This window comes from Pan paniscus, chromosome 3 (genome assembly GCF_029289425.2).
Source record: "Pan paniscus chromosome 3, NHGRI_mPanPan1-v2.0_pri, whole genome shotgun sequence".
In the NCBI taxonomy this organism is placed as follows: domain Eukaryota; kingdom Metazoa; phylum Chordata; class Mammalia; order Primates; family Hominidae; genus Pan; species Pan paniscus.
In genome coordinates, this window is record NC_073252.2 from 22,747,062 (window position 1) to 22,772,719 (window position 25,658).

General features: G+C 44.3%; 1 protein-coding gene across 2 annotated transcripts in view; it reads right to left on the reverse strand.

The window, feature by feature from the left end:
- Positions 1–23,727, reverse strand: part of ADGRA3 (adhesion G protein-coupled receptor A3) — a 128,129-nt gene extending 104,402 nt beyond the window's left edge. The window contains exon 1 of one of the 2 annotated variants that reach the window (XM_003826828.6): positions 23,286–23,727. In XM_003826828.6, coding sequence (XP_003826876.2) covers positions 23,286–23,539 — 254 coding nt within the window. In that variant the 5' untranslated portion in view covers positions 23,540–23,727. The remainder of the gene's footprint in view (positions 1–23,285) is intronic. The other variant, XM_034958371.3, reaches the window with a different exon arrangement.
- Between the last annotated feature and the right edge of the window lie 1,931 nt (positions 23,728–25,658).

A 25,658-nucleotide genomic window follows, 5' to 3' on the forward strand; every position in this document is an offset into this window, starting at 1 on the left:
TGTTGGGGGAATAACATTTGACTTAATCAGAGTTCCCAATCGTCAGATCAATTGCAAATGTATAAAGCTACTCTTAGCTACATAAAAGCAGGCAGGGTTGGGATTTTTGGTCCTTGCTCTTTAGAATGCACAAGGGAGAGAAAATAATATTGCTAAGAAATCCTAATACACGTATTCCTTCCAATACACTGCCCATGTTACAGCACCACAGTAGCACTGGAAAAATTGCATTTGGTGTCTCAGGAGGGAATGCAGGAATGCGGAGGCGAAAAAGCACATCAAGGGAGAAAGTCCATCCCAACCAGGGCTTCGTCTCCTCCTATTTCCTTAGGACTAGTTCCATTAAAAAAAGAGAATACTGGAAATAGACAGATCTTAAACAACAGAAACCTACTGCCTAGATAAATCCAGGCCTGGTTGGAACTTTTAATAGTTTGCACAATGGTTTTTAAACTTGACTGCAACTCACCGTTTTCCTTCAATAACCCAATATACATAGACATTGGATATTTTTCATTCATGTATTTAACTACAAAGATTTACTGAGTGCCTACTTGAATGCTTGATAGCATTCAGGGTGCTGGGGAAAACAGAACAAAATAAAGAGTCCTGCCCTTATGGAGTTTATGTACTAGTGGGTGGAAGAAAAAATAAATAAGCAAAACACAGAATATGTTAGCTGTTGAAAATTTCTACGGAGAAAAGTAACATAAGAAACAGTGGAGGTGTAGCTGGGTGGATTTCTCTTTTAAAGAGTGTGGTAAATGACATTCTCACTGAAAAGATGGCTTTTTTCTAAATGATTTTTATTTTACAGTAACAGTAGGCGCACAATGTAATGAATTAGAAAACAAAGACTAGCCAAACCAAGAAAATAAAAGCATATCCCCATCATCTAGAGATGACCATTTTAACACCTTAATAAAGCTCATTTCCAACATTGTCACCCACATATATTTACAAGTGTGCATTCTGCACACACAAGATGAGATTACACTGTAGATACTACTGTTACCAGCTTTTTAAGCTGTTGATCTCCACCTTTCTTTTTTTAAGAGACAGGGTTTCACTCTGTCACCCAGGGTGGAGTGCAGAGGCACAATCATAGCTCACTGCAGCCTCCAATCCCTGTGCTCAAGAAATCCTCCCATCCCTGTCTCTCAAGTAGCTGGGACCACAAGTGCACACCACCACACACAGCTAGTTTTTGTATTTCTTCGTAGAGATGGGGTCTTGCTATGTTGCCCAGGCTGGTCCCAAACTCCTGGCCTCATGAGATCCTTCTGATTCAGCTTCCCAAAGCACTGGGATTACAGGCATGAGCCACTGTGCCCAGCCTCCACCTTTCCATTTCGGTATCTTTTTAATCTCATCTAACACTCAGGCAATAATCAAGTTTCTAAAAGAAGACCAAAGATCTTTCAAAAAGATCCTTCATAGATGGTTTATCCAAACCAGTATCTAAGACTACAAGTGTATCTTGAGTGTGTCCCTTGCAACATAACAGTACCATCCAACCTCTCTTTTTTTGTTAGACAAAAAATAATAATAATAATGACTGGTGTGGGTGGGTCTTTGTGGTGCTGTTTTGATAGTTTCTCTGCTCTCCTGGCAATACCTGCAGACTGGCATTAGATCCAAAGCAGAGACTCCCAACCTTTTTGTGCATTGGACTATGTTACCAGTCTGGTAAAGCACTAGGACTTTTACCGAAGGTGGGGCCTAGCAATCTGTTTTAACAAGCCCTCCCGGAGGATTCAATGTGTACTCATTTTGTCAGAGGCACGTGAACCAGAGCAAGTCCATCTTGAATAGGAGCTAGGCAAAATGACGCTAAGACCTATTGGGCTGCATTCCCAAACAGTTAGGCATTCTAAGTCATAGGATAAAAAAGGTCGGCATAAGATACAGGTCATAAAAAACCTCGCTAATAAAACAGGTTGCAGTAAAAAAGCCAGCCAAAATCCATCAAAACCAAGGTGGCCACAAGAGTAACCTCTGGTGGGCCAGGCGCGGTGGCTCACACCTACAATCCCAGCACTTTGGGAGGCCGAGGCGGGTGGATCACAAGGTCAGGGGTTCGAGACCAGCCTGACCAACATGGTGAAACCCCGTCTCTACTAAAAATACAAAAAAATTAGCTGGGCGTGGAGGCGGGTGCCTGTAATCCCAGCTACTCAGGAGGCTGAGGCAGGAGAATTGCTTAAACCTGGGAGGCGGAGGTTGCAGTGAGCCGAGATCGCGCCACTGCACTCCAGCCTGGGCGACAGAGCAAGACTCTGTCTCAGAAAAAAAAAAAAAATAAGAGTAACCTCTGGTAGTCCTCAATGCTACACTCCCACCAGCGCCATGACAGTTTACAGATGCCATGGCAACATGAGGAAGTTACCCTACATGGTCTAAAAAGGGGAGGCATGAATAATCCATCCCTTGTTTAGCATATTATCAAGAAATAACCATAAAAATGGGCAACCAGCAGCCCTTGGGGCTGCTCTGTCTATGGAGTAGCCATTCTTTTATTTCTTAACTTTCTTAATAAACTTGCTTTCACTTTACTCCATGGACTCATCCTAAATTTTTTCTTGCACGAGCTCTATGAACCCTCTCTTGGGGTCTGGATTGGGGCCTCTTTCCTGTAACAATTTGAGAACCTCCTGAGTAACATATGCTATATCCTACAATCAAGAAAACTACTACACATATTATCTTAAATAAAACTACTACAAATTACTATAAACTGAGTGGAGTTTTACATTTTTTTAGTTCTTTTTGTTAGAACACTAAAGTTTTACAGTCAAAATCTTCAATTCTAATTAAATCTTCTGTGTGTTTCATTTTCAACTTAAAAGAGTATTTTTAGTTATTTTTAACTAAATAATACATTTACAGAAGTCAAAGGTGAAAACTATATACAAAGAGAACCAACTTATTTCAGTAGACCCCCTTATATGTGGGGCATACTTCCAAGACCCCTAGTGGATACTTAAAACCGTGGATAGTAGCAAACTCTACACACACTCTGCTTTTTCCTGTATATGCATACCTATAATAAAGTTTAACGTATAAATCAGGTACAGTAGGAGATTAAAAACAATAACTAAATAACAAAATAGAACAATTATAACAATGTACTGTAATAAAAATTATGTGAATGTGGTTTCTCTCTCTCTCAAAATATCCTATTGTACTCTCTTCACCCTTCTTATGATCCATCCATCTAATAACCAAGCCAGCTACTAAGTGACTAACAGGCAGGTAGCATAGACAGCATGGATACCTTGGACAAAGGTCTGATTCAAGTTCCAGGCAGGATGGAGCAGGACAGCACAAGACTTCTTCCCGCTACTCAGAATGGTACACAATCTAAAACTTATGGCTGCGCACAGTGGCGCACACCTATAATCCCAGCACATTGAGAGGCGGATCGCAGAGCCCAGGAGCCTGGGATCAGCCTGGGCAATCTGGTGAAACCCCATCTCTAGAAAAAATAAATAAGTAAAACTTATGAACTATTTATTTCTGGAATTTTCCATTTAACTGAAACCACAGAAAGCAAAACCATGAATAAGGTGGGGGACTACTATTTTGGAAATAGATAAAAAAGGAAAACAAACAAGGACTTACCTTGGCCTTCCTGGATAAAGTGACTTCCAGAAAGCAAAGTAATTGATCAGGAGTAAATTTCTTTTATAAAAGTATCAGAGTTATAGGCCGGGCGTGGTGGCTCACGCCTGTAATCCCAGCACTTTCGGAGGCCAAGGCGGGCGGATGACGAGGTCAGGAGATCGAGATCATCTTGGCTAACACGGTGAAACCCCGTCGCTACTAAAAATACAAAAAAATTAGCCGGGCGTGGTGGCCGGCGCCTGTAGTCCCAGCTACTCAGGAAGCTGAGGCAGGAAAATGGCGTGAACCCGGGAGGCGGAGCTTGCAGTGAACAGAGATCACGCCACTACACTGCAGCCTGGGGGACAGAGCAAGACTCCGTCTCAAAAAAAAAAAAAAAGTATCAGAGTTAACACATGAAAAAATAATGATACAATTAGAGTATCATCATTCTGCAACACTAATAATATAATTGATTTAGGCAATGATACCAACAGCTGTTAAACATCATTTTTTTAAAAAAGATATTATATATTCCATTAATGTAAGTATATACATCACCTTCTTGCCAGAGTCACACTTGAATCTCAGAAGTGAAAAGTGGTACCTCAAAATAATTTATATCTGTCAATGTGAATTTGTGTTCCCTTTCTGTGAAGATCCGGAAATCTCCTTTGACCTTTACAACACATTGGTTATGAGGACAGGCTCTGGAGTTGGGCTGACTCGGCTCAAGTCCTGGTTCCATCACTTAGGTCTGGGTGACCTCAGGGTACTTAATGAGCTTCTGTGTCTCACTTCCTCAAGCACAAATTAGGGATAATCATAATGATCTCATTAGGGAACTATGAAAAGCAACCAACACAACATTTAAAACACTTACCACAGGATCTGGCACACTCGGCAAACATTACCTATTATTATTTTACCACATTTTCAATGGATCATCTGTCTTTTCTTACTAATTTACATCAGTTCTTAATACCTAGCAACCAGCATTTTTCCTCAATACAGTCCGTGGTCCAAATCCTGGGAACCTCTATTAGAATATACTGGGAGAGCACACTTTGGAAATTATGACTCAAGGGTGAAATCGCTTAATATTAAGTATAGAATCTAAATAATTCTACCAGTAAGAAATCTTGAGACCTTTTGTAAATATAAGTGGCTGAGCCAATGTTAAAGTAGGTATTGAAACTCTACTTCAAACGGTGAGGAACCCTGATATATACAAAAGGCCATTATGAGTCCAATGCTGGACAACCAAAGAAACAATTAATACACATATATAAACAGAGTGTTGGGCTTCCGGGGCCACTGGCAAATGATGGCACATGCGCCACCACCCCCCATACCATGCCCATGACAGATCATTATTCAGTCCTGTCATTTCCCTGATAAGCTCACAAAGCACTTCCAATAGCTACTCCCAATGTATGGGGGCAGCCATTCAAGAAATCAACTGGCACCACTGGTTCTACCGCAGAAACCATCAAAGGCAACTATGATCCAAATGTACTTTTATAACTTTTGGGGCAAATCATAACCAAAAACAAGCCTGCCCACTTAAAGAGAGTTAGGTGGGGAACAGAGGGAGACAACAGAGGGTCGACAGGGAATCAGCCAGAACACTGGTGTCAAAGGATTCTGTAATGAATATGTGGTAATACAGGCAAAGCCATAGAAGGTGGGGGGAAATGCAGGCAAGAAAAATAACACTGTGATGTGATAAAGAATCTGCACACTGTCCATAAAGTCTGGAAATTAACTTTTTTTAAAAAAAGTGTGTGTATGTGTGTGTATTTGTATACACAGTCATCAAGGACATCTTCACTATAAAAAAAAAAAAGTCTCTGTTTCTGACATGATACCCTGCAGGTTCACCTGGTACTTAGAAATTCAGAGAAGCAGGCTGGTCTACTCACGGAGTTGGGGTTTAAAAGCCTATATTCCTATAGCAGAGGAAGGAATAAGAGACATGCAAAGGGGCAACCAGAGTTCACCTATTAAAAAAGCTCCAGTGAGGCCGGGCACGGTGGCTCACGCCAGTAATCCCAGCATTTTCAGAAGCCAAGGCGGGAAGATCACCTGAGGTCAGGAGTTCCAGACCAGCCCGGCCAACATGGTGAAACCCTGTCTCTACTAAAATCCAAAAAAATTGGCCAGAAATGGTGGCGGGTGCCTATAATCCCAGCTACTTGAGGCGTACGTTGCAGTGAGCCAAGATCGCATCATTGCTGTCTCAAAAAAAAAAAAAAAGAAAAAAAAGGGATCAAGTGTTCAGGCCGGGTGTGGTAGCTCATGCCTATAATCCCAGCGCTTTGGGAGGCTGAGGTGGGGGATTGTTTGAGCCCAGGAGTTCAAGGCTACAGTGAGCTATGATCAAACCACTGCACTCTAGCCTGGGCAATAGAACAAGACCCTGTCTGAAAAAAAAAAAAGGCCGGGGACAGTGGCTCACAGCTGTAATCCCAACACTTTGGCAGGCCGAGGCAAGCGGATCATCTGGGGTCGGGAGTTCAAGACCAGCCAGGCCAAAGTGGTGAACCCCATCTCTACTAAAAAATACAAAAATTAGCCGGGCGTGCTGGCAGGAGCCTGTAATCCCAGACACTCAGGAGGCTGGGTGGGGAAGGAGAATTGCTTGAACCCAGAAGGCAGAGGTTGCACAGTGAGCCGAGATCGTGCCATTGCACTCCAGCCTGGGCAACAAAAGCAAAACAAGTTTCACAAACAAAAAAAAAAACAAAAATAAATAAAAATCAAGTGTTCAGATCCTAAAGACAGGAACTCAGGGACAAAAAAAGAAAACCAGTTAACAAGGCCGGGTGCAGTGGCTCACACCTGTAATCCCAGCACTTTGGGAGGCCAAGTTGGGTGGATCACCTGAGGTCAGGAGTTCAAGACCAGCCAGACCAACTTGGTGAAACCTTGCCTCTACTAAAAATACAAAATTAGCAGGGCATGGTGGCGGGCACCTGTAATCCTAGCTACTCGGGAAGCTGAGGGAGAAGAATCACTTGAACCAGGAAGGCAGAGATTATAGTAAGCCGAGATTGTGCCACTGCAATCCAGCCTAAGCAATGAGCCACACACCGTCCCAAAAAAGAAAAAAGGAGGGCCAGGCGCGGTGGCTCACGCCTGTAATCCCAGCACTTTGGGAGGCGAAGGTGGGCGGATCACAAGGTCAGGAGTTTGAGACCAGCCTGACCAACATGGTGAAACCCCGTCTCTACTAAAAATACAAAAATTAGCCAGGCGTGGTGGTGCACGCCTGTAATCCCAGCTACTCAGGAGGCTGAGGCAGGAGAATTGCTTGAACCCGGCAGGCAGAGGTTTCAGTGAGCAGAGATCACACCACTGCACTCCAGCTTGGGCGACACAGCGAGACTCAAAAAAAACAAAAAAACAAAAAAGCACAGAAAACCAGTTAACAAAAAGAGAGCTCAAGATCCCAACACAGGCATTAGCCCTAGGGGAAAGAGGGCAGGTCTCAGCTTGTAAGTCAGGGGCAATTAGTAGTGAGAAAAGGCAAGCAAAGATCAGGAAGCAGGCGGGCCTGAGGCTTAAGTACAAGTACACCCAATGCCCCCCTTCCCCAAACAAGTAAACAACCCTCACCCTTACTATTATAATGCAATATAATGGTACAATCAGCCAATTCTAATAAAGCCACTGGAACTTCATTAAACGTGCATGTAACTTCTGTGGCTTTGAAAAATACATGTTAGCAATGTTGTTAGGTTTGGTTTCATATGTAAAATCATAGAACTTTAGCAGTTAAAGAATCAGTAAAGACAGCCTAGTTCAAAAACCTCGTTTTACTAGTCAGGAAAGTGAAGGCCAGAAATGTTGTGATTTGCTAGGTGACACAACTCTACTTGGTAGCAAAACCAATGCGAATCCCCACATCCATTCACAGTCTCATGCTATTTCCCTTTATCCTCCATTCTGATCACCTTTATTAAATCAGGTGTAGGAATGACAGTTCCCTGCTCACCCAGTAACAACAGCATGACATGTAGACAGAACTAGAGTGTTATGAATTCATGTCACTTCAGATGGAGGCCTCCCAAAAATGCATCTACTCCCCCTATGATGTTCTTATTCATCTTAACATGGCAGCTGTTTGAGATAGGGTCATTTATTATTCCAGGATAAAATTTTCAATCTCAAGAATGCAGCAGATAAGCAAAGAAAGACCGTATAATAAATGGATGATGTTACAAACCTAAGTATAAATGCCATTGGTCATTTCCACAACCACTTAATGAGAGTAAAATGGGATGTTAAAATTCTTTCCTCCAACAGTTGTTAGTTACTTGGACATAATATGCACTAGGTAAAAATTGTCAGTTACACGTTGCATAGCCCTCATTCTAAATGTCTGGGACCAAGAGTGTTTCTGATTTCGCCTTTTTTCAGAATTTGGAATATTTGCATTATACTTACAGGTTGAGCATCCCAAACCCAAAAATCTAAAATCCAAAATGCTCCAAAGAGCATTTCCTATGAGCATCATGTCAATCCCAAGAAGTTTTGGATTTTGGAGCATTTTGGATTTCACATTTTCATATTTGAGATGGTCGACCTGCACTTTGCTTTTCCCGTCTGTCAGTCATTGCTGAAGGAATGCTTCCATGTAAACAAGTTTTCTGTAACAACTGTTCTACAAAGGCTTACCCCAACACCACTACCAAAGAAAGCACTTAAGGTGTCACTTTCATGAAAATAACAATAGTTAGAATTGAAGGCCAGAAGCCAGGCCCAGCAGCCTATGTGTAACCTGAGAAGATAATTTACTTGTCCAGGCTTCAGTTGGCACTCCTGTAAAATGCAGACAATACGGAGCTCACAAAGCTGTTTTAGCAATCAGGTGAGAGGTTGTGCGGGGAGCATTTGGCACAGCACCTAGAACACGATAAACATTCCAACGTTGGTCGTTATTAGAACTTTCAAATCAGTTAAGGACACTTGCAACAAAGTTCTGAAAGTCAAAGAGCTCTACAGACACCTGAAGTTTCTCTAGTCATGGGAGTTCACGAATATTACCAAACCAGTTTTAGGAGGAAGTTAAACTAGCAGTAGAAATAAATCTCTCCTTTAAAAAAGCAAGACAATAACAACAACAACAGGTTTTTTTTACTCTGTTGTGATGGTTAATATTACTTGTGAATGTAAAGTAAGAGGTGCCCAGATAGCTGGTAAACCATTATTTCAGGGTGTGTCTATGAGGGCATTTCCAGAAGAGATTAGCACTTAAATTGATAACTGAGTAAAGTAGATGATCCTCCCTAATCCACTTTGGGGAAGACCAAAGTAGACTGGTCCTCTTTAAGTAGACTGCCTACTTTAAGTGGGCATCTTCCAATACACTGAGGGCCTGAATAAACAAGGAGGCAGCAGGGCAAATGCGCTCTGTGCTAGAGCTGAGACACTCGTCTCCTGCCCCCAGACATCCGGCCTTAAGTTCTTAAGCTTTCAGACCCAGCCCAGGATTAACACCCTCCCGTCCACCTGATTCTCAAGACTCTCAGACCTTTGAACCTGGACTGAAACACATCACCAGCTGTCCTGGTTCTCCAGGCTACAGATCATGGGACTTCCTTATAACCATGTGAGCCAACACCTACAAGAACTCTCCTCTTAAATCTATCTCTTCATCTAGCCTATGGGTTCTGTTTCTCTAGAAAATCTTAATATACCTTTATATTAGGTAACTCTACAGGGGTTCCATCAAAACAAGAAACAGGTCTATGAAATTAATTTCATGAGAAGGCTAAAGAGAAGTGTTTCCTGAAATCCCATTTTCTTGAAGGAGAACAATGAGAAAGGCCAGGATCTTCAGTTTTACTTTACTATCCAGCAACATCCCAACAAAAAAATAAAGGTATCACTAGAAAATAAACTCTGGGTCAGAATAAACTGCAACCATTAAGGCTTATCAGTTTCATAGACCAGCAAAATATCACAGAAATTAAAGAGCAAGAAAGAACCTGAATGAGTCATGTTATACTCACCTCCCAAAACTCTCTTACCAGTCACGGAGGGAGCCTGTTATTCATTGACTGCAGGTCCTGGGGACTCCCCACATTTCCTTTCCATTGTAAAGCTGCCACCACCTACACTCCCCTCTGGATATACTAACACTTAGTATAAAAGGTCTAAACAATTTCCCCTCTCATTTTTTGCTCCACACAGTAACAGAACAATTCCAATGTAAAAAGTTTTATAATCACAAAAAAATGGGAAAAGATGAAAAAAAAAAACTAATATGAGAACTAAGAATATTATAAAACTTAAAAAAAAAAAAGTATTACAAAGTTTCTGTCTGTGGTTGCTAACTTCTAGCTAAGCTGATGGACAAGTTTTTCAACTTTATCCCTGAGGGAAGAACTCGAATGTGTAATTTTTTTTTTTTTTTTTTCCCATCAAGGAGCTCTGAAAAGTAAATCCTAGTAGAACAGTTCACTAAGGTTCTTTAAGTAGGCAATAATCTCAAGCAATCTCCATTTCTCATAGGTTCAGACTGGATGACACCTATTCCCAGGAGCCTTATCTCAAAAAGCATAGCATCCCCTAGGAGGTACTACCCTTCCTGTATCTATTTTGGCAGGGAAACCACGCAGCCAAGCTAGCCAGGTCCTCCTGAGAGCGACAACCAACCCAAACCACGTGAGGGTGAAAGAATGGTTTAAGTAGTAAATACAGTTGCCAAATGCAATAATTAGTAAGTATGAAACCAGGTGTGTCCATCAAGCTAAAGGACCAGAAGAGGAAGAAGTATGTAGTGATGGACTTTAAAATGGTCTAATCTAGGCAGACTTCAGTAAGAGCACGGGACAGAAGATGGCGGTATATAGGCCACATATAGGGTGGAATGCTGGAAATGAGGACAGGCATTGAGATATATCACATGCAGAATGGCAGATATATGCTAGACAGCAATAGGCTGAAACTGAAATAAGAGGTAAGGAAATGAAGAGGATGGATTCAAGCTAGTTTTCAAGAAGTTCACTTAAGAAAGAGTGGTCATTCAATCATGGTGCTACAAGGGAGTAGTCTGGGGAGAGGAGCTTTTTTAACAGAGGAAGAAAGGAAGTGGCTATGTGCAACAAGGAGAAACATCACAAACTGGGAGAGAACTTCAAAACAGAAAAAAGAAAAGCAATGGCTCCTCAAGAGGTAGGTGGGAACTGGATCAAGAAATGAAAAACAAAGTCTGGGTGAAAGACACTTTTTACTATCAGATGAAGAGTGGGAGTTTAAGCCTTGACCTTGTATGTTGGTTATGTTGCTTTGAAGAGTCTCAAGTTTATCCATGACAGATTCATCCTGCATAAGACTAATGCAAGATTCTGACCTGTCCTACTTAAGGGAAAAAAAAAAAAAACAGTAAGAAAAAAGAGACCTCTTTGTACAAAGATTTACTGAGTGCTTACATGCTAGACTCTAGGGATGCAGAGATAAATATGGCCATCAAGAGTCTACAATCTAGTAGGAGAACTAGGGTTGTAAATAAATAATTCCAAAACAGTATGACAACTGTCACAATGCAAGCAAACAGGAGGTAGGAGGTGGTCCCAAGGAATGAAGAGCCAGCCTAACACTGTCCACTGGGGTAGACTGCACTTCCAGGTTACTGGAAAGACTTTATAATTCTAACTGCATCTTAGGCACAAAGGATGAGTTTACATTTGGTCTCATTTAAAACAAATAAACAAACAGCAGGTTAAAAATAATAATAAATCTAATAGAAAGTTTATCCATCTTAAACACTGCCCTGGAGATGAATACACCAGTAGTCAATCTCTCTTTGCCTTTCTCATAAGAAAAGAATCAGGAAGAATTGCACAATAAAACAAAGAATGCTTTTAAGTCTTATCTTGATGGGAAATGAATTAATTACTCAGATCCAAGCAGGCTTAAAGAAAGAACATTTCAACAACTATGTTAAAGAACCTGCATTACAGTTATATCTCCATAGTTGCTCTAACTTTCTTTCAATTAACTAGAAGGAGGCACAACCTGCTTTCTACTATTCCACCCACAATACAAGGCCATGGCAGCACTGGCTGTTAAATGCCTGTCACTATACTAGGTGCTATGGATACATGAGGAAACGAAGTCTCTGACACCTCAATAGAACTGACATTCTAGATAGGACCAGGTCACATACTTGGAACCATGTATTCTAACTGAGAAATGTCCTCATATTGGGAGTGAATTTAATTCACGAACATTTACCAATCGCATTTACTAATCACATACTGTGTATGATGTGTACAGTACTTGGGGAGAGGGTAGAGAATGGTACTGAGACTGGGGAGCTTAGACAACTTAAGGGAACCTCTATGTCCCCCTAGTCTTGGTAGGGGCACATTTATTCTTCTTGTGTGGAGACATCTTAGCCTTCAAGAACAATTCTTGAATATGAGGGGCGCAGCACTTTAACATACAGAGTTAGCAATTTTGACAAAAGATTTTCTCATGCTTATCACAGCCCTGTCTTCAGACAGAATCATAAAAAGGGCTTAATAAAAATTCTAAATAGAATGAAGCCTAAATTGTCCAAGGTGAGGGTGATGGATAATTTAGCCTTCTGTGTGTGTGATACCCAATTCTACACACCTGCCCCCAACCATGGTGAGTACTCAAGAACAGAAGATTGCAAATATGCACAATTCAAACATTATGCAATTTAAACTTCAGCAGGCAAAATAGGGGAAAGAAAAAAAAAGACAAAAAATGTAAGTTTTAAAAACTTTATTTAAATTAAGAACCAAGAATGTCAGTCATCTGAAATGATGAGGCGCTAAAAGAAACTACCAAATGCCTGATACCCAAGTTGGTTCAGTTTCGCAGCCTGACAACAAAGCTATGTGTCCTGACAAAGAAAATCTCGCGTCTCTCCAAGGTGCCTGTCAATAGCAGGCCCTCAAATACTGTTGGACAGATGCTTGCTGCTGTTAGCCCTCTCATTTTATTCATTTAACTCCACAGTACATCTCTAAAACCTTATTGTCCTTACCCTTGGCTTCAGCACGCCACTCTCTGCTTTACCAATAGTCCTTTTTCCTGGCTTCTATGAATAAGGCCCTGTCCTGAAGCTCTCAGCTCTCTGTCCTAGAAATGTCTCTTGATTTCATCGTCTTTCCTCTGCTTGTACCAGCCCCTCCCTCTCACATGACGTAGCTGCCCTCAACTGGCTCCTGTGCTCTTTCTTCTACCTTCTTTTTTTGTGGCAGATGACAGATGGTGACTAGGATTAACCCTTCAGGTCGCTGGGCTACTAAGCAGCAGGTTCTCAACCCAGGTGTTACCAGAACCACCCCACGAGGCTCCGAAAAATACCAACGGCCAGGCCCCATCCCTGAACATCAGAACATGAAGTCTGTGGCCCAAGCATCTGAACTTTTAATGCTTTCTGTTGATTCAAATGCAAGGTTGAAAACCTCAACCGCAAACTGACCAACCAGGTTACAGGAAGGTAGGGATAACTACTCCTCTGATGCTGGGACTTGGATGGATGCAAACCTAGTGCAAAGCACTCTGGCCAGGAACATCCTTCACCATTTCACTCCAGTGCACACATCATCATTGTCTATCTGTGTCATGGCATGAAAAATCTTGGCTAGAACTGCCATAAATAATGCAGGTGGAAAAAAGGTTTTGTGCCCAGCAGTGGGACATGGGAAAAAAAGCAATGATGGTCACAGAGCAAAAAGATCCATCAGTCCCTTTGGCAAGGTTGTTCTTAAAATCGTCTTGCAAATTCTCATTTAGAAACTCCCGTTGCCCATTTAGAATTTCTGAAATTCTGGCCAGGCACTGTGGCTCATGCCTGTAATCCCAGTGCTTTGGGCAGCTGAGGTGGGCGGATCATTTGAGGGAAACCAACCTGGCCAAGATGATGAAACCACATCTCTACTAAAAATACAAAAATTAGCTAGGCATGGTGGTGGGCGCCTGTAATCCCAGCTACTCGAGAGGCTAAGGCAGGAGAACGGTTTGAGCCCGGGAGACGGAGGTTGCAGTAAGCAGACATCGCGCCACTGCACTCCAAGCTGGGCGACAGAGCGAGACTCTGTCTCAAAAAAAAAAAAAAAAAGAATTTCTAAAATTCTACGGTTAACCCCCTGCTGTTTTAGCAGAGAATAACAACAGAGGAAGATGCAGATTAAATCACATCAAAAAGAGCTACAGGGTCACATCTAACCGAGGGGAGGTATGACAGATATTGAATAGCTAGAAGGCAAGAGGAAGAGGTACAAGACTAAGATAAAACTGGTCTAGTAGACCAAAAGAAAAGTCAAGCCCAGAGATAAGAAGTCACATACATCCACAACCAGGGGTGGCACTGAATATTTGCTAAATGAATGCAAAAGCAAGTTTAGGATACAAATTTAGGAAACTAGGGTACAAATTATCAAGAATGCAACTGGAGAAGAGTAAATACCAAAAGTGAAAGTTTTGGTCTTTGGCCAGCCCATACTGTATGCAGGAAGGCACAGATTTACCCTGGGACTCACCACCTGCAGACAAAAAAGAACAAAAAAAACCAGGGGTGTTGAAGATGGGGGGAGAAGTAGGAAGGTGCTGGAGTATTTTTCTATCAACCTCTTAAACCTTCCATTTTTACCCTTCAGGCCCTGAACAGGAAAGATCTGAGGACAAGAAATGCTTTGCTGGATGAAAAGCAAAATAAGGCTGGGCACAGTGGCTCATGTCTGTAATCCCAGCACTTTGGGAGGCCAAGGTGCACCAATCACTTGAAGTCAGGAGTTCAAGACCAACCTGGCCAATGTGGAGAAACCCCATCTCTAGCAAAAACACAAAACTTAGCCAGGCATGGTGGTGCGTGTCTGTGGTCCCAGCTACTCGGGAAGCTGAGGCACAAGAATCACTTGAGACGGGGAGGCAGAGGTTACACTGAGCCAAGATCGCACCACTGCACTCCAGCCTGGGTGACAGAGTGAGACCCTATCTCAAAAACAAACAAACCAACCAACCAAGGCAAAAGCAAAGCTTAGTATCTGCAATGTGCTCAGTGTGGTACTAAAAGTGGCCAATACAGACATGTGCCTTCTGGGAGGCACCTACCTCATCTGTGTCCCACTCTACCTGCTACACATAGGTAATTCCCTTACTAGACATGCAACATTTCTGAAACTTTAGTCAAGACGGAAAAAAAAAAATCCTTGGGAGGAATAGTGTACTTTTGTAAAGCTCCCTCTTCAGACTAAAATTGTGTGTATTTGAACATAAATGTAAGCTAAACTGTACATCAAGCATTAAAATTATATTGTTTTACATTAAAAACTTATTGAGCAAGTTTGCATTTATAGCTTCCTAATCTTTGCAAAAACTGAGTTAATAAGCTACTAATACTCGGCCAGGTGCAGTGGCTCACAGTTGTAATCCCAGCACTTTGGGAGGTCAAGGCGGGCGGATCACGAGGTCAGGAGCTGGAGAGTATCCTTGCTAACACGATGAAACCCCATCTCTACTAAAAATTAAAAAAAAAATTAGCCGGGCATGGTGGCGGGTGACTGTAGTCCCAGCTACTCAGGAGGCTGAAGCAGGGGAATGGCGTGAACCCAGGTGGTGGAGCTTGCAGTGAGCCGAGATCGCGCCACTGCACTCCAGCCTGGGCAACAGAGCAAGATTCCAACTCAAAAAAAAATAAAATAAATAAAATAAGCTACCAATACTCAAAGAACTCTGTATTCTAATCTTTGTTTATAAGAAAAATGTCGACACAATAAATTAGCTCTGTTCTCTAGAGTTAAGATTCCTCCATAGCATCAAGCCAGTAAACTACTGCTTCCTGAGAGGCAGCTGAATGGAAAAATAAGTCACTGAATACTCTTCTAAGAAACTACATCCCGTGTCATTTTCTGAGTTACTTTCAGGAGTTTTTAATTCTGTCTTTGTCTGTTTTTTAAACCATCTTTACAGGCTCCTGGGAACAGAAGCTGGAGCTGCACTGGGAGCAACCTCACCAAACATTATCATATTCGTTTGTTTTGGGACTTGGTATCTTGCCAAACCCACCAACTTCTCCTGGTGCTGGAGGACTCCAAGCAGGCAAGAAACAACAGGATTTTGAGGCTGGGTGATAAGCAACCCTGTCATCATATCAGAAAAGCTTACAACTTGCATTCATGGACCAAATGCCAAACTGTGCCCCCAGTCCTGCAAGATTTCTGAGCAATATTCCCGGTAGGAATTCAAGCCACTTCCCAACACAGTCTATGTGTGTGTGTTTGCCACACACATAAGATCAAGGAGATCACATGTGACTGCAGATAGATTGAATATACCCATCCTTGAATCAGGGATCCCACAGCTATGAACCTAATAAACTAAATAAAGACATGTTCTCATTTGCTATAATAAGGTAAACATACGAATTTGCATCCGTCTTCTATTCCCAACTTTTCCTGCTCTTCCACCACGTAGTCGTATCTCTGTTAGCATTACTCTTGCCCATAAAGAACAATTACGTACCCACCCATACTCGAGGCGCTGTGCGAAGACAAGTCAGAGTCCTTGCTTTCAAGGGTATATGCATTCTGAGAGAAGCACCAGTATCATAGAAAGTGACACAAGAGCACAAACACTAATAGCTACCTGGGTTCAGGGATGGAAGGATCAAAATGCCAGAACAGTGAAGAGTTCGTAGCAGCTGAGTTGGGTATTAAAGAATATCCCAGAATTTCCCAGACTGGGCTTCCAAGGCAAGGGTGTCAGCAAAGGCACACAGGAAGCAAAATATAAACTGCTCAGGGGACACTGAGAGGTAGACTTTGGTGAAGCAAATAATTTGTATAAAAGACTGACCCTTGGATGAAAGCATCATGTCTTATTTTAACCCTGAAACACTGGCCACTGTGTTTACAATGTAACACTGTCTCAACCGATGTCCATGGAAAAAGTAATCTGTGCTGGGCATTAGAAATCAGGCTGCAGATGTATGTAAGATTTTGCATTCAAAGATAACAATCTTACTCTTGATCCAGTGGCTCTGCTGGTGAGAATTCAGGCCGTGGCCTCTTGCTGGCCTACAGATTATAATCACTTTGCTCCTCTCTCCCTTGGCTGCACTCATCTGGCAAAGAAGCAACCTGGCCACACCCAAGGAGTCCCATCACTAGGCTGAATCCAGGTGGAGAAAAACAATTGCACTGACCATCTCCCTTTGAATCTGATCAGAAGGCAAAACTGCAAAAAGATCCTCCCTGCTGACTTTTCTGCAATCCCCAGTAGGTTCACATTCCAAAAGAACATTTCTCTTCTCTTTCCCCTTCCTCTTGGCCCATTTTCCCCTCGCCCTGCCTAGATGTCTTTGAGAAAATAGAAGCAACGGGGCCAGAATTCCCTCTTCGTCCCACCTGCGCCCCACTGCCCTCGCGCCTGCCTTGACACCCATGTTCCACCCTTTCTCCCAAGACAAGGTATTGTGCTGAACCCCTACCCACTCCAGATGGGATTGCACCAGTTTCAAGAAGAAGAAACCCAGAGCTAGTGAACAGAACATGTAGTTTCACTGAGGGCTTACATGCAGGGGAGAGAGTTCAGTGCTGGCGGGCTGGACAGGAGAACTGCATGCCCCAGCAGAGAAACTCACAACTTGCAAAAAGCATGCAGTTCACAGCCGGGAGTGGTGGCTCATGCCTGTAGTCCCAGCACTTTGGGAGGCCGAGGCGGGCAGATCGCGAGGTCAGCAGTTCAAGACCAGCCTAGCCAACATGGTGAAACCCCATCTCTACTAAAGATTCAAAAAAATTAGCTGGGCGTGGTGGTGTGCACCTGTAATCCCAGCTACTCGGGGGGCTGAGGCAGGAGAATCACTTGAACCTGGGAGGCGGAGGCTGCAGTGAGCCAAGATCGCCCCACTGCACTCCAGCCTGGGAAACAGGGCGAGACTCCATCTCAAAAAAAAGGAAAAGAAAAGAAAAAAAACAGCATGCAGTTCACTCAGCATCTTCACTTAGCACCTTCCCCCGTAGGTAGGGATAACTACTCCTCTGATGCTAGGACTGTTTCGTCTCCACCTGGCAACCTTCAATTAACCCTAAAGGACCTTGATCCCCCATATGGCCCATGCTCCATGGGACAAGATGGAGACTCAGGTGTTCCTCATAGATAAGAAATGACTTTCTGGGTGGGCCACTCCCAGGCTCCCAAGCTTAGAACTCCAAACCACATTCAGATACGTCTGCCATACAGTCATTCTCAGACTACACTTAAGTTATTGCTATCTGGTGCACTGACTACACATGTAGAGAATGAACTTCCCTGCTGCCATCAGAAGCCAAACCCTTCATCTGTGCTCCCATCCCACTTCTCTCTTCAGGCCACCCAAATTGGCTTATTCACCTGTGATGCATGGACACTGCTCACGGAGGGCACCAGACTCCCGGCCATCAAATCCAGTGCTGTTTATTCCTTGGTCCCTCTGGCTTAATCTCTCAACACCTCAACTGGGAAGGCCATTCCAGCCTTGACACATAAACTTCTCTTAGCTTCCAGGATGAGATTCTCCCCTGGTGCTCCCCACAGCCTCTGCAGAGGCTCCTTCTCAGCCTCCTGTTCATGTTCCTCCATGTTCTAGTGTGGTTCTGCCTGGGTCACCTCCTCTCCCCTCTGTGCACTCTCTCCTAACTGACCCCAACCAGGCCTGTGTTTGAAATACCACATACGGGCCGGGCCGATGGTTCCAAAAGCTCTCTCCACTATTCGTCCGATACCGTCTCTCCACTTCAAGTGGGCCAGCCACCACCTGCCACCCTTCCTCCCGAATGCCTTCTCCCCACTCAATCCAATCCTTCCCTTCCTTTAGGCCATGCTCAAGTCCTAACTTCTCCAGGAAAATAAAATACCTTCCAAGGACTCCCCAGCCACACCGATCTCTCCCCTGTTTGGGCTTCCTGAAGCACTGAACAGTCTCCAGCACAGGATTTATTACTTAATGAGGGATAGTCTTTTAATTGTTCCCTAAATGTCTGCTTCCTATTGTGCAAATCCTTTCTCCTAACTAGATTTAAGTCTCTGAACAATACGAGCATTTCTTTTCTTGTACTTTGTACTGAGCCACACTGGTGATGTCCAAAATAATTATTAGTTCTTTGATAACAAACATGAAGAACCAAAACTCTACACACTATTTTAGTGTGTTAGTCTGAGAAAAACCTGGAGGTTATCTGACAAATTACAAGTAATTTTTGTTTTATATTTTTATTTGTCTAGAGTCACCATGTAGCATCACGAGGAACCCACATTTAGAAAGGCAGTGATAAATTTGTAAAACTTTCCATCAATGAAATCCTCAGAACTTTCAAAACTTACATTATTGAGCAAGATTTAATATAAATCACAGAAATACAGTAAATAAGTATATTTTCAACAAAAACACTAAATGTAGGTAAATTTTTGTTCAATTTCTGTGTTATAATAATAGAAGCGGTTTAATCCCTCAATACAAAAGTCTACCTGAGACACGGGGAACACACAGTTAAGCCTAGGATTTCTGCCAGACCTTTCTTTAAGCATAGCTACAGAAACAAGTGGTGTTCATCAATACTGTTGAAGGATCTGACTTTTAGGCTATGATGAAGACCAGTTCATCCATTAAATAGAAATGGCTTTATTTTTCATGATTTAAAAAAAAATTATATCCCATCTTTGCCATTCTCCCAGTTCCCATCAGTTAATTTTCCTCTCTGTGGCCACATCACGACTCAGCTGAAAACACCTGGCCACACCTAAGTGATAAAGGCTCAAACCAGGGAGCCTGGCCATCCTCGACTCGGCCCCTAGAGACTCCTCTCTGACCACCCTGGGCACTAGACACTTACCTTTGACATTCCGGTAACACCAACTGCACAGCAGCATAATCAGATACTGTCCTCTCCAAACCCGTGGGCACCTGGGGTCCCCCACTTCCAACCTATCATTTCCTCCCCTTGTTCCCTCACCGTTTTCTTCACAGTTATATTTTTCTTTCTTTCTTTGTTTTTTTTTTTTTTTTTGAGACAGAGTCTCACTCTGTCACCCAGGCTGAAGTGCAGTGGCACAATCTTCACTCACTGCAACCTCCGCCTCCCGGGTTCAAGCGATTCTCCTGCCTGCCTCAGTCTCCCTAGTAGCTGGGATTACAGGTGCAAGCCACCACGTCCAGCTAATATCTGTATTTTTAGTAGAGATGGGGTTTCATCATGTTGGTCAGGCTGGTCTCGAACTCCCGGTCTCAAGTGATCCGCCCATCTCAACCTCCCAAAGTACTGCGATTACGGGTGTGAGCCACTGCGCCCGCCCCACAGTGATCTTTTTCCTCTTTCCAGAATTGGCTCAGGATCCTCAATCCCACTAGGATTGAGGGAGAAGGAGGCCCTGGTTGCCCTCCTCTGGGTTTCTTTTGCTACATGTGCACCCTGGTAATAGAGCATTGACCATACTGTTCTGAGACTTAGTCATGAATTTTTCTCCCCAAATATCTGTAATTTCCTGGAGAAGAAAGACCATGTTTTTATTTGTATTCTGTCGTGAGCTGGACAGTGTTTCATAGAAAGAAATGTCCAAGTCCTGACCTTTTAACGTGATCTTACTTGTAAACAGGGTCTTTGCAGATGTATTTAATTAAAGGATCTAGGGATGAGATCATCCTGGACCTAGGGTGGACCCTAAATTCAGTAACTGGTATCCTTAAAAGAGAAAGGAGAGGACTTGAGACACACAGACACACAGGGAGAAGGCCAATGGAAGACAGATGCGGAGACTTAAGTGATGCTGCCCCAAGCCAAGGAAAACCAGAAGATGAGAGACGCAAGCATGAATTCTTCCTAAAGTCCTCAGAGAGACCATGGCCCTGCTAATAGATTGATTTGGGGTTTGTGGCCTCCAGAACTATGAGCGAATAAATTTGTTGTTTCAAGCCACCAAGCCTGTGAGCGAATAAATTTGTTGTTTCAAGCCACCAAGCCTGTAGTAATCTGCAGCAGCCCTAGGCACTAACACACAGTCCAAACTTCAACACGCTACCTACTACCTGGAGGCCACTCAACAAAAACTGTGCTCAACTAAGATGAAGGCAAGGTGAGGAATGAGAAAGCATCTGAACTGCAGGACAGGAATCTGGGACGTGGACTCAGATGCTACTATGAGAATTCTGGTGAGCAAGTCCCTTATCTACAGTAACTCTAACTCTTTCCCCAGTAAAATGAGGAAACTGGCCCATAAGACCCCTCTACAGGGGGCCTCATATACCTTGAACCCTCTTCAGCCAGAACAACTTTCCTCTTTTTTTTTTTTTTTTTTGAGATGGAGTTTCATTCTTGTTACCCAGGCTGGAGCGCAATGGTGCCTTCTTGTCTCACTGCAAACTCCTTCTCCTTGGGTTCAAGCAATTCTCCTGCCTCAGCCTCCCGAGTAGTGACTAGCTGGGATTACAGGTGCACGCCACCACGCCCAGCTAATTTTTTGTATTTTTAGTAGAGATGGGGCTTTAAGCATGTTGGCCAGGCTGGTCTCGAACTCCTGACCTCAGGTGATCCACCCACTTCCACCTCTCAAAGTACTAGGATTACAGGCATGAGCCACCACAACCGGCAGAACAGCTTTAATTGATCCTTAATTGTATCTTCTTCCCATTCACTAAACAAATTTTTTTTTCTTTTTTTTTTTGAATCGGAGTCTCTGTTACATAGGCTGGAGTGCAGTGGTGCGATTTCGGCTCACTGCAATCTCCACCTCTCCGGTTCAAGTGATTCTCCTGCCTCAGCCTTCCAAGTAGCTGGAATGACAGGCATACGCCACTACGCCTGGCTAATTTTTGTATTTTTAGTAGAGACAGGGTTTCGTCATGTTGGCCAGGCTGGTCTTGAACTCCTGACCTCAAGGGATCCACCCGCTTTGGCCTCAAAAAGCCCTGGGATTACAGGTGTGAGCCCACCATGCCCAACCTTAACTTTATTTTCATCTAAAAAGCTTTCAGGCAAAAAAAAAAAAAAAAAAAAAAAAAACTGGATTGAAATGACATTTCATAGTTACTTATATTTTAACCAGTTTCTAAAAAATGTAGAAAAATAGTTTAATTGGTAATATGCTGAAAATCAATTTACCACCATATCCCCTATTTTTTTCTGCAACGCAAAATCAACAATTTACTAGTAGTTGACCTAATCCAGCTGAAATTGTGGACACTTTTAGGTCAGAAAAACTGGACCTAAACATGAGTCAACGTAAATGTCACTCATTGACCCAAAACCTAAATGTTTATAACATAACTGCATGATGACTAATTTTTGCAGAGTAACAAAGAAAATCTCCTCCAACATTGGGATTTTCTCCACTTGGACTGTAATTAAAGTCCCATACCGAAAATTTCCACTTCAAAGAATCTGACTAAGAAATAAATAAATATAACTGCTGCCACCACCAAATGGTAACGTGTTAGTAACGGAGTCAAATAAAACAAAAACTCTTTCATCCATCTTCATGCCTCCATAAGTAGACACATAGACACAGTTTTCATGGTTAAATGTTTCCTAATTCAAAAAATGGAAATGAAGGTAAACAAAAGTGTTAGTAATGAAATGTATACCTGGCCTACCTGTGTATACTCCTGCTGAATTTGGGTTACATTTAAAACCATACTTGAAGTGTTTTCATAGATCATGCTGCGGTCCTTGCATTCATGTTTGTATAGTGGCTGCCTTGATTCTTTTTTTAGGAAACCAACCAAAACAACATAGAGGAACCCCGAGCCAAGGGACTCACATTTCAGTTGAACAAAATACCCATGAGAAACACTTAGACTCAAAACTTTCCAAACCAATTCATCCTTCTGAAAACAAACTCGACAGTCACTGGGGCCAACTGTTCAGCTAGAATTGGCAAAACTACGTTTGCAAAACTGAACCGTGAATCCCAGCACAAGTGAGTTACCGAAATTTTTCCTTCCAGGTGGAAACTCAATCCGAAAATCAAAAATCCCTCGAGTTGGAAGGCTCAATAAACCCACAGTTTTCAGTTCCAATGTTCCTGGCTTTTAAATATAAGCCCTCACAGACACGAAAACGGGACTGCAAGGTACATGAACAGATTGATCTGAAATGTTTCCAGCCCTTAATAACAACTCTATCTTAAAAGGTGCTCTTTAACTGTAATAAAACTAAGATAGCAAAAGGCAAAGGAAGCGTCTTGGGGTTTGGGCTCGCACACAGTCCTTGTGTTTTGCAAACTCTACCACGTAAGTGTAACTTAATTTGCAAAGAAGCAGAAGGACTGGCGCTTGTAATCAAGCATTGTGTTTTCTGGAAACCCAAGCCCAGGATGAATGAGCTTTAACTCTGCCGACTGCGTGTTTACTTGCATCCTCACGTGGCACCGCGCAGCCCAAAAGCGCTGCGCCGGGGACAGCGCGGGAAGCGCCTGAGAACCCGAAAACTTTACTTTGCAAACTAGTGGAGCTGGGAGGCAGCTCGGACGCAGATTCCCTTGCCTTTCCCTGAACTGCACCCATGCCAAGCACGCGAGGTCTTTCCTAGCACCACCCCCTGCCTACAGCTCCACACAAAGGCGCGTGGGTGCCGGCTGGACCCCGCTCCAAAGTTGAGCGGAGAGATAAGAAAGAGCCGAGCGGGAGAGGACCCGGCGTCGCGGGAGATACTCACAGGGTGACCGTGCGGTTGGGCAGAGTATCTGGGGGCAGGACCTGCGCGAGTTCCAGGCTGCTGCACACCACCTTGCCCTCGGGGGCGCCCGCCGCCCTGCCAGCCCCTCGGGGCCGCCCATCGTGCTTGCAGCCGGCGGGCAGCGCCGCGGCGCCGCGGCCGCCGCCTCCCAGCAGCGCGAGCAGCGCTAACAGCGAGAGCGGCAGCAACAGCGGCGGCTGCGCGCGGCCCCGCCGGCGTCCGGGTGGCTCCATGCTGCGGGCCGGGGCCTGCGGGGCGAGCGGCGGCGCACTGGCCTAGCGGGCCGCCCCGGAGCCCGGGCGGGCAGGAGCGCGGCGCGGGCCCAGCGGCGACCGGAGCCTTATGGCGGCCGGAGGACGGGCCTTCCCCGGCGCGGACATGCTCCTTTGTCCGCTGCGGCTGCGCTGGGCCTCTAGGGAGCCGGGGGTCACGGCCGCATGGGTCCCAGCGCCGCTCTACCGCCCGGCGCGAGCACCGCCTCCTCCTCCTCCTCTGCCGCCGCCGCCGCCACTGCCTCCTCCCCTGGCCAGGACCCGCGGCGGCTCCTCCCCGCCCGCCGCCGCCGGCCGCCCCCGCCTCTTCCCCTCCTCTTTCCCGGCTCTCCTGCTCTCCCCGTGTCTGCAGCTGCCCGGGACCTCGGGGAGGAGGCGCGCGCTCCCGGGACCTGCCGAGCCCGACTCCGACCCGGTGCGCGCCCGGGCCTCGGCCTCCGGGCAGGAGTTGTGGGGAGCCCGCGGGAAGGCAGTAACTCGTAGAGAGAACGGAGGAAAGTTCGAGTCCAAACTCCACCCGCGGTGGCCACTCTCCTGCTCGTTTCCCTTCGCCGCCACCGCGCTCGCACCGCGGGCACAGGACAAAGCAGTCTTGTGCGCTCCTGGAGACTGCCCATGTGGCCCAAGGAGCCTGGCCCGGAGGATGCAGTAGGGACGAGAGTAGGGAATTTCCCTGACCAACCCTATGGGAAAAGTACCCAAAACCAAGTGTTTCGGAAGGAATCGCCTTCTCACCTCATTATGGTAGTCTTATTTGTCCCAAATACACTGGAGCCAGTAAACAGGTTCCTCTTCAATACAGTGAACAATCTGAAGCTGTTTCTGGCCTTCAGCAACAACAGCGATGGTCTCTAAAGGATGCATCTGGACCTCACTAGAAAGGCAGCCTTTTGAAAGAAATTCGACAGGCAAAGATACTTGAGATGTTCACCAGTTCGAGCAATAATGAGCAAACCCTCCAAGAAACCCCAACAGAATTGATTACTCTGACTTCCAGCCTCGCCCTAACATTTGCAAGCCCAGGGCTTACCTACCCTATGTTTAAAATTTTACAAGGACTATATCATGCTAATAAAATATATTCTGTGCTCCTGCCTTGAGAAATTACCTTCCTAACAACCTGGAAGGTTTGTAAGCAGGATTCTCAGACACCTTGGAGTTTCTCCCTGAAACATGGCAGGTGGGAAAGAGTCAGATCCAAACCTTTGGCCTGTACACCTTCGCCGTCTTGGCTTCCTGTGCCCAGCTATCTTCAAGGACAAGAGGGGATTTTTTGTACCTGTGTGTGAACACCGCAGCCCACAAAACCAAGTTCTGTTCACACTTTCTAACAGCCACCCTCTGTCTGCGTCTCGATCTCAGGTGTGCCTATACCAGTTGTTGGGTCCTTCATTGGGAGGACAGTTCTCAGAAGAAGCTAGCTCAGGGCCAAGAAGTGGCTTTGGTAATACCAGTCAGGGAATTCCAGGGTCCTGGGTCCTGGGGACATAGTGGGTACCCAGGCTTTGGGTGCTGGCCTGGAGATTTTTCACCCCATAAGAAGAGTCAGGTTGGTGTCCTCTAAAATGGAGGGCCTAGAACACAGTTTTTCTTGCTTGGGTCTAAGGACACTACTGCCTCTGGCCCCTACAAAATTTATCTTAGGGACCAATTTGCAGGAATCTGTTTATCTGGCTAGAGCTTTCTCAATGGGAAGTAAATAAATGGTCTCCATTTATCATACAGTGTTGTATTAAATTTGAATAGCAGTTCATTTGACCAACCCAACCATGTCCAGTGCTGTCTAATAATACATTCTGTGATTGTATAGCTGTTCTAGTTCTTTGCTGTCTAATATGGTGGCCAACTGTGGCTACATAGTGTGTGGAATGTAGATAGTGTGCAATAAGAATTAAATTTTTCATTTCATTTTAATTAATTTACATTTCAATTTAAATGCCCAGTGGCTACCCTGTTGGTGTTGAACAACATAAGCCCAGACACTATGATGGGAAGAAAAAGTGGGAGATTATCTGCACCATTAAGTGACTTCGGATCTATAAATAACCTTAGCAGGCACACTGGTGCCTCTGTGTTAAGG